Source organism: Elephas maximus, chromosome 2 (assembly GCF_024166365.1).
Source record: "Elephas maximus indicus isolate mEleMax1 chromosome 2, mEleMax1 primary haplotype, whole genome shotgun sequence".
NCBI lineage: Eukaryota > Metazoa > Chordata > Mammalia > Proboscidea > Elephantidae > Elephas > Elephas maximus.
The window spans coordinates 1,330,093-1,339,400 of record NC_064820.1 but is presented as its reverse complement, the minus strand read 5'-3'; the positions used below and the strand labels follow the sequence as shown (position 1 = coordinate 1,339,400).

At 47.0% G+C, this 9,308-nt stretch overlaps 1 protein-coding gene across 1 annotated transcript in view; it reads left to right on the top strand.

The window, feature by feature from the left end:
* The window catches only part of MARCHF6 (membrane associated ring-CH-type finger 6), an 84,704-nt gene that overhangs the window by 16,681 nt on the left and 58,715 nt on the right, over positions 1-9,308 (top strand). Inside the window, exons 2-3 of the mRNA XM_049860086.1 lie at positions 6,978-7,074; positions 7,863-7,936. Of these exons, the coding sequence (XP_049716043.1) occupies positions 6,978-7,074; positions 7,863-7,936 (171 nt within the window). The remainder of the gene's footprint in view (positions 1-6,977; positions 7,075-7,862; positions 7,937-9,308) is intronic.

Sequence of the window (9,308 nt, the reverse complement as noted above, 5' to 3'; positions counted from 1 at the left end):
GGATGAATATTGTATGATCCTGTTTATATGAAATATCTAGAATAGGCAAGTATATAGAGGTCAAAGTTAAACAGTGGTTACCAGGCGCAGGCAGGAGGGAGGGAGAAAAAAAGACACAGTGGTTGGGGGCCCTGAGCTTCGTTAAAAGTGATGTGGAGATGGGCAAACAATGTGATAAACATATTTAATGTCACTAAAATGTACTCGTGAAGATTGTTGAAATGACAGATTTTTGTTACCGATACATTTGCCACAATTAAGAAAAATTCTTTTCAGATAGTTCTGAGATTCTTGTCATCTCACAGTTGGTGTCCGTTGACTGTCTTTTCTCATTCAAGTTGAGATTTTCCTGGGTCTGGGTGTGATGGGTGATTTACTATTTTGTCATGGGCATTTTGGGTATTATGTTATGAGGCTCTGGATTTTATTTAAATCTTTTGCCATAGCAGGTCTCCTTTGACACCAAGCTGGTGGGAGGAGGGGGTGCCAGGTGGGGGTAAAAGCCCAGTTATCCACTCAGCATCCCTCGATACCTGGCAGGGAGGGGTGCTTTGTTACTGCTCAGTGGATTTTGTGATCCCCACAGGCCTCCACTGACACTACCCTGGCTGGGAGAAGGAAGGGTGCCTCATTACCCCCTGGTTGGGCCTGAAAGTCTTGGGTCTTCTGATTCCACCCCTGCAGGGGTGGGGGGCCTCGTTATAGCCCCAGGATTATTGCCATTGAGGCTCCCTACTGGGCCGTTGCTGACAGAGATGGGGTTGGGACTGTAATTTTTTCCCTTTGTGCCATTTGGCTGGGGTACAGCAGCAGTCATCGTTTAGAAGTTTTCTACCTTGCTAGGTCATCCCTTTCCTGGACCTTTGGCTAGGGAAGAGCAGGCTGTTCTGGGGAACTTTCCTGCCTGGTCTCACTGGTGATTCTAAGATTGTCTGCTTCTCCGGCATGCCGCCCAGGATCTAAGAAGCGAAAAGAAAACCAGAGAACTCAGCCTCCGTGTCTTTCCTTGAGTCTCGAGCTCCCCAGCTGTTATGCCTTCTTCTCTCCACTGTTGAGTTTTCTTATGCTTGCTTTATCTATCATGTCCAGGGTTTCTAGCTGAAGTCAGTAGGAGGAATGGGGAGAGCCCCATCTAATCTACCTAGGTTCAGAGCTTCCTTCTCCCAGAAGGAACCAGTATCCTGACTTCTGATAATGTACACATGGACTTGGTACTTTTGTCTCTGGCTTCTTTCACTCAACATCAGCTGGGTGAGAGTCATCTACGTCGTGGTTTGTAATTTTAGTTGGTTTATTCCCACTGCCATTTAGTATTCCATTGTGTGAATATCTCAAAATATGATTATCCATTCTACTCTCGATAGGCATCATGGTAAATTTCCAATTTGCAGGTATTACGAATAGCGCTTCCATGAGCATTCTGGTAAGCGTATAGGAAAGCTATTCATTTAAAGAGGAGCCCTGGTGGTGCAGTGGTTAAGCACTTGGCTGCTAACCAACAGTTCAGTGGTTGAAACCCACCAGCTGCTCCGAGGGAGGAAGACATGGCAGTCTGCTTCTGTAAAGAATTTCAGCCTTGGAAACCCTATGAGGCAGTTCTTCTCTGTCCTGTAGGGTCTCTGTGAATTGGAATTGACTCGATGGCTGTGGCTTTGGTTTTTTGGATTAATTTAAACAATAAGATACTAGCAAAACAGTACCTAATAGACTACACACATCTAAAATAGAAGGAAAGGACTTCTTTACCCTAAACCTGATCCACCAAAGGAAGCAATTGTTAAAAGTTTCTCATGTATCCTTCTAGGATACATTTAGCAGGAACTCTGTATACCTGGGGCAACACTGGTGGCATTGTGGTTAAGAGTTCGGCTCTTAACCAAAAGATTGGCCGTTCAGATCCACCAGGTGCTCCTTGGAAACCCCATGGGGCAGTTCTGCCTTGTCCTATAGGGTCGCTGTGTGCCGGAATTGACTCTATGACAACGGGCGGGCAGTATACCTGTGCAGTGCTTTAGATTCTTCTGAGAAAAGGGTTGGCAGAGAAGAACCTTTTCACCCCCTCCACTCCACACACATGCACACAGATCAGGGAAGGAGACAGACTCTCATCAGGTACACTGAGGAGATGGGGCCAGAGGAAGTGCAGTTTGTTCCTGCCTCCATTTCCCTAGTAAGGCGTGCGTATGCCCCGGAGGCACTCTGAGCCGGGGCTGGGGGCCTGCTGGAGCTGAAAAAACAGCCACATTTGTCACACAAATGTTTTATAACTAGGGCCTATCACTTTTCTGAAGCCCTGGTGGCACAGTGGTTAAGAGCTACGGCTACTAACCAAAAGGTCGGCAATTGGAATCCACCAGCCACTCCTTGGAAACCTATGAGGCAGTTCTCTTCTGACCTATAGGGTTGCCATGAGTTGGGATAGACTTGATGGCAACGGGTTTGGTTTTGGAAAGAGGCAAAGAGTGTTTAGGTACAGCCTTCTAGAATGGTGATACCCGTTGCTGTCAAGTTGACATTTTCATCATGAGGGAAAAATCCGCAGAGTCAGTTCTGCAAAATAGATTTGTGATATTGTTTCTTGGACCAAATTCTGTATTACAATCACTTAGATTAAATAGTATTAAATTAGATTTGGGTTGTCGATTGCACAGAAATGGACTTTTAGGGACGCTGAGACAGATATTTAAATCTGATTCTGCTTTCAGATGAGGATACAGCCAGTGAAAGTTTTATCAAGGTATTTTTTAAAACATAGCTAGTGAAAGGAGAAAATTGTTAACATGAGTTTTCAAATTTGTATTAGATAATTTAGTCACATGCCTAAGCCCTCTTGTGAAGAAACTTCACTGGTAAGTTGCACTTTGATAGTGTCAGTAAAATACAAGTTTAGTTATGATATTTGTAAATTATAGTTTTAACTTTTACTTACTTTTAAGTTTTATTATGTAAAATTTCACTCACAAAATAGACTAATATACTGAACTTCCATGTGGTCAACATTTAGACTTAACAGACACAAACATATGGCCAGTATTCTTTTATCTCTACACCTCCAGCCCCACTTCTGCTGGCTTACTTTAAAGCAAATCCCAAATATTTCATTTGTAAATATTTGTGTATTCTAAGAAATAATGACTTCTTTAAAGAAAACCAAAATACCATTATTATACTGCTTATTTGCTTTATCCTACAAGTTTTAAAATGACTATCAATATTACTGCTGTCAACCCGATGATCACTGTTAAGGATTTCTTTGCAGTTCCTTTTGTCTTAGGATATTGCCTACTGGGGTGTACAGTCATTAGTGTTTCTATGTCTCTCAAAATAATTCTTCTCTGTGGCAAAGCTTCATATATATGTAGATTCATTTGATTAGTTTTTGATTTAGGGATTGCTTTTTTCCATTCTAATATAATTTTGCTTTATATAAGAGGCTTCCATGGCTCTAAAACAAGGAGAATAAAAAGCCTGGTCCCCTTTCCTTTCCTCCTGTAGAATAATGGTAGTTTTGTGAAGCCCCTGAGGTAATATGAAAACTGTGCATTTGTGTGCATTTTGGGAGAGCCATATATTTTCTTCAATTTTCTTTTAAAGGTGTCATGAGACAAAAAGGAGTAGACCGAAAGCCTTGAAAGCAGGGACTCAAATGGATATGTGTACACCAGTGTTCATGGCAGCACTATTCACAACAGCCAAAAGGTGGGAGCAATCCAGGTGTCCGTCAACAGGTGATGGACAAACAAATGCATCATATCCATACAGTGGGATATTACTCAGCCATGAAGAGAAACGAAGTCCTGATACATGCCCCAACATGGATGGACACTGAAGACATTCTGCTGAGTGAATAAGCCAGTCATAAAAGCACAAACGTGTGATCCCAGTTAGATAAAACATCTAGGATAAGCAAATACACAGAGACCAACGTTTATTAGTGGTGACCAGAGACAGGGGAGTCCCTACCCAAGGGCTACTGAGTTTGTGTCTGGGGGGATGGAAAACGTTCAGAAATGGGTAGTGGTGATGGCTGCAGGGTGTGGTGGATGTCATTAACGTTACCACATTTTACGCCTAAGATGGTTAAAATGGCTACCTTTTGTTAAGTGTTTTTTACCGTAATAAACTTAAACCAAGGACTGCAAACACTGCTCTCTCTGGGTAGCACCTCAGACTCGGGCTCAGGATCCCGGTATACTTACAGGTTGACCCTGAAGAGCTGTTATTTGCCAGATTAGAAGATAAAACAGAAATTTTGGAGATGCATATTCATTATTTCACTTAAAAGTGATACACATTTTCAACATGTTCATGTGAATAATACTTTTCATTAAAAATGTATTCCAGTTCTAACTTAGGAATTGCTCACCTGGTGTCATGGGAGGCAGCCACTGTCCGTCAGTCCACCTCTGTAGTCCCTCTGCTGTACACTTGCTGGACAGGAGATCGGAAAAGCCAGCGCCGGCTTGGAGTTAGCAGAAAGACTGCTCTGACCATGGACGCCCTGTGCGAGCCTCAGGGCCCCAGGGGTCCCAGTGTTAAGAGAGCCCCGGGGCTGGAGTCAGATTGGTTGTCTTCCCTTAGTTTTGTCATTGAGAAGGACGGTGCTCCCGAAATCAGAGACCCAGCCGTTTACATGTCTGTCTGTCCCCTAAGTGGCGATCCATCTGGTGCGTCTGCACCTCCCTCGTTCCACCCCTCTCCTGCCCCAGCCGCGTATTGCGCAGATGGCGTCCTTCGGCTGAGTCGTCTGGGTGGGGCGGTCCGTATTGCGGTAGCAAGGGGGGGCGCAGCCAGCCCAACCGCGGACCTGTCCACACTGACCCTGTCGGTCGCTGCCCGGCGGATGTACACACAGTACCGGTAACCACGGCTGTTCCTGCCCACATCGCATGCTGCGAATCCAGCGACCGACCGGTCCCCGCATTCATGGACGACGATGTGGGACCCTCATTTGTGTGCCATGGCGGTGTTCCCCACTGCCTCCCTCTGCACCATGTCCCGCCCCTAGGAACTCCCCCTCCAGCTCTCCCTGCTGTGGGTGGGGCGCCCCTCAGGGTATGGATCAGGGATCCCTCACCCGTGTCGGCGCCGACCACCCCACCTGCACCCACCCCACCTGGTGGGTCTTACTTGTCTCAAGTTAACCCACTCATGTCTCAAACCTTGTGGATGATTGTGGTCGCTCCTTCCGCCCCTACCTGGATAAGCCGTAATTCCAGAGCCGATCCACGCCTCGTGATCGGGCGAAGCCCCCGTGGCCCCATCAGCTTTAGGTAGAAGTCGCTGAGCCTCCCGTGGCAACCACGAAGACCGTGGTCTGGGTTGAATCTGCAGAGAATCGACTCCTTTTTCCGTGAGAACAGGCAGCAGGCGAGCAGATGACGCACTCCCAGCCGGAGGCCCTGCCACCCAGCGCCAGCGCCCATCCACAGGGAGGATCCGCCGGCGGCGCGCCTGGTACCCGCAGCGCGAGCTGACTTGGCTGCGCTGCAGCGCGGCCCTGGGTTTCGGCGCGGTGGCCGTCCCCGAGGCGGCCCTGCCTGTCGTTGCTTCTCCATGCGTGGAGACCCCAAGCGGCCCAGACCCCAGGGCTTGTGCCGCGGTGATGGCGGAGGGCGACTCTGCTGTGTTTGCCCCGGATGGTGGCTGGCGAGGCGGATAGAAAGGGGCGGCCGGGTGCTGGAGGTGTTGCCGCGCGGGTGAAGGTGAAGGCGGGAGGCTGACCGGAAATGGTGCCTTATTCCCGGGACTCAGGGCGCCTTCCGAATCCGAGGCCGCGGGGTGCCAGAGGGGCGACGGGCGGTCGAGCAGCTGAGCTGAAGGCGCTGCCGGGCAGGCCTCTGGCCGAGTCGGCGTGCGGGTAGCCTGCGGGCCACACACGGACGCGGTCGGCCCCGGAGCGGTATTCTGGCTGCCGGAGCGATTAATCGGGCTAACCGGTGGCCACCCCCAGCCCTCGGCGTCCCCGGCTTCTCGGAGGGACAGCGGCACTCAGCCCCGACAACGAGCAGTCACAGGTCCTCGGTGGCGCTGGGTGTGCGCGCTGCGCGCCACCCTGATGCGCAGTGGCGGGGATCCGGGATCCGGGACTCGGCGGTGCTGGTGCGCCAGGACTCCTTGCTGTTGGCGAGCGGACGCGCTTGCGGCTCTGCCCTGTGCATAGCGCCCGACGCCCCTCGGCTGGGCTGGTGGGATCCGCCGTGGTCCTTGCGGATCGGATCGCAGAGAAGACGCCCAAGTAGCAACCGGGTTCCGTGGGTGGGACTGCGGGGGTGCGCCAGGACGCAAGCGCGCCAAGGGTCGGTGGGATCCGTCCTCCTTGTGTCGCGGGCCCCTCGGCGGCGCAGGGCGGCGGGCTGGAAGATGAGCAGATGGCGGAGAGTTGAGCGCGGAGTGAGGTCACACTGCTGTCCTCGCCCTGCGGCCCTGGGCTCTGGTCACTTCCGCTTCGGGCGCCCCCTAGCTCTCGTCTCCGGCCGTGCTTCCGTGACCTTGGGGTGCCTCCCCAGTCATGTGCCTGTGTCAGTCTCGGTGATGTAGAAGGGGCCCCTGTTGTGCCCACCCACTGCGGCTATATGAAGTCCTCAGATGTGCTTTGTGGAGTTTAAACTCTAGGGTGGACTGCACACTAATGGGACCTGATTTTGGGTATTTCCATTCAGCCTATGTCATTTACAGGAGAGTGCAGTTCTAAATAAGACCACTGGGTCTGTTATTTTACCTTCGAATTATTCATAGAGTTTCTGTACAATGGAACAACTCGCCATTCTGTAATTTATTTGGAAAGCTGTTGAGTGTTTTCAGGCATTTACTGCAGTGCCATCCTGAGCACAATTTCCCGTCCTCTGTGCTGTTGACGGATGTTTTGCCAAGTGACAGAGTCTCCCTTTCACGTACTCTGTTTTAGTTTTTGTTGGTGTGCTATTTTTTTAAAAGCTATATAACCAAAAATAATTGTTTTTCTTTTCAACTAACAGACATATGTCGAGTGTGTCGATCAGAAGGGACCCCTGAGAAGCCTCTTTATCACCCTTGTGTGTGTACTGGCAGTATTAAGTTTATCCATCAAGAATGGTGAGTAGTCCTTTAGAAAATCGTATAATAAATCATTGCAATGAACTTTCTTGATAATTAGTTGTTTAGTTTGTCAAGTTTCGTCATGAAGATTCAGAGAAGAAATTACCCAGCCACAATCTCTAATACCACACCTGTCCTTGTGGCGGGCATCACACCTGTCCTATGGCGGCCTGGCCTCCAGCTGCCCTAGAGTGCCCTTTGCTATGGAGAGCAGAGCAGGGAACTAGCATATTTGTCCCTCGCAGGTCTTGGGGTTTTCTCTTGATGCTGGCCTGATAGTAGCTTACACTTGGGAAATAACTTTGTACCGGGAGCTGTTCTCAGTGCTTTACACATATTTGCCCTCATTTAATCCTCACAACAAGACTGTGAGGGTGGAGGAGACTAAAGCATTGGAAGAATTTGTTCTGGGTGGCACAGCCAGCCAGGGAGGGCTGGAGTAAGAATCTGTACCCAGGTCCCAGGATCATGGTGCCAGCCAGCACTGGAGCTGATACTGATGCTGGGAGAGCCTCCGGTGCAGCTAGCTCTGAGGAGATTACAGCGGAGATTAACTGAACCGTGCAATAGAAATACGTGTTGTGTTAATCTTCAGTTCTTGTAGTTTTGTACTTTTAAAAGGCATCAATTATAAAAAATTAATTATATTGTAAGTTTGAAATTTCAAAATTATGAAAGCTCTGATGTGTAAACTTTTAATGAAAACAGAAGAGTTGTTTTCTATGGAACTTTAAAGTTTCTTTGATGTGAACACTGTACTTCTCTGAATGTGTTTGTCATTACAGCTTAGTTCAGTGGCTGAAACACAGTCGAAAAGAGTACTGTGAATTATGCAAACACAGATTTGCTTTCACACCAAGTAAGTTCCTTAGAAACGTTCGTCGTGTTTGTTTGTTTGTTTTAACTTGGAGTATAGAGGTTATAAGCAATTTAAGCAAATATTAACTTGATTTGTTTTTGATAGTGACAAAGTATTACTACTCCATTTTGGAAAGGTACTTCTAAAAATTGTGTGTCAGGTTCCACACACATGTGTGAGATTTAATTAGCGGGGTGTTACTTTTTTCTTTTACCTTTTATTCTGACAAGTTCAAATGTATACAAAGGTATGATGAGCCCACCTGTGCCCATTACTTGGCCTTATTGGTTGTCAGCTTCCAGCTGTCTTGTTCTACCTGTACACTCCTCCTTCCTGCTTCCTCCCCTTGTTTCACAGCAGATCCCATCATGCACCATTTCATCTGTACATATTTCAGTATGTATCTCTAATACATAAAAGTTCTTTTAAAATATAACTGTAATACCACTGTCCACCAAAAAGATTTAGTGATACGTAGTCACTGTTCAAATTTGGGATCTTCTCTGTTAAATTGTATAGATTAGAATAATAACAGAGTTTGAAATTGCCTTTTTTTTCTTAAACGAAACTTTTTAAGGTCAGTTTTCTTTTAGCCTGTGGTAGATGTTTTGGTTTATAATAAATTTTTGCAGGTCTTTAACATTTTAATTTTATTTTCAATTCCTATGCCTGCTGAGTGGTATTTAGCATTGTTCGTCTTAAGTGAGGACTGTGCTGGCAAATGGTAAAGAATTTGAAGCTGTTTTTTCACTCAGGGATCCAAGTATATTGCCCTCCCCGAAAGGTTTTTTGTTTTATTTATTTATTTATTTTTTTAAGCATTTTGAGCTAGTGAGTATGAATGATGTAAATTAGTGTTTGGCTCTTTTTATATGACAAGTATAAACGATTCAAGTCTTTGTCTTTACGTTTCCACTTCTGGAGCTTTAGATACCTCAGCTTCAAAAAGGTTAACTTTGTTTTGGTAGTCAGTGTTTAATTGTCTGAAAAAAGCTCTTTGGATTTTAAGGTTTGTGGCAAACTGTGACTACTAACTGGGTATCTTCATGAAGTTTGATTGACTGGTAACTGAATAGCTTCAAGAGGTTCGATTCATAGGAAATACTCCTGTGGGCTTGTCCTTTCAGGCCCGTCAGAGTTCGTGTTGGTACATTTTTGTTCTCACGTGGCAGTCATGTCCTCTGTTTTCTTTGCTGTTCTCAGCCTCTGTTAATACCTGCTTCATGGCTTGCGGCTGTCCCCTTGGAATACTGGTCTATGTGGGTGTGTTGTACGAGTGGCCGTGTGTTCGTTGTTGATTCCTCAGTGCTTAGCTGGGGATGGCTGTGTGATGGTGCCCTCAGAAATTTTAGGTCATTGATTTTAAAACCTT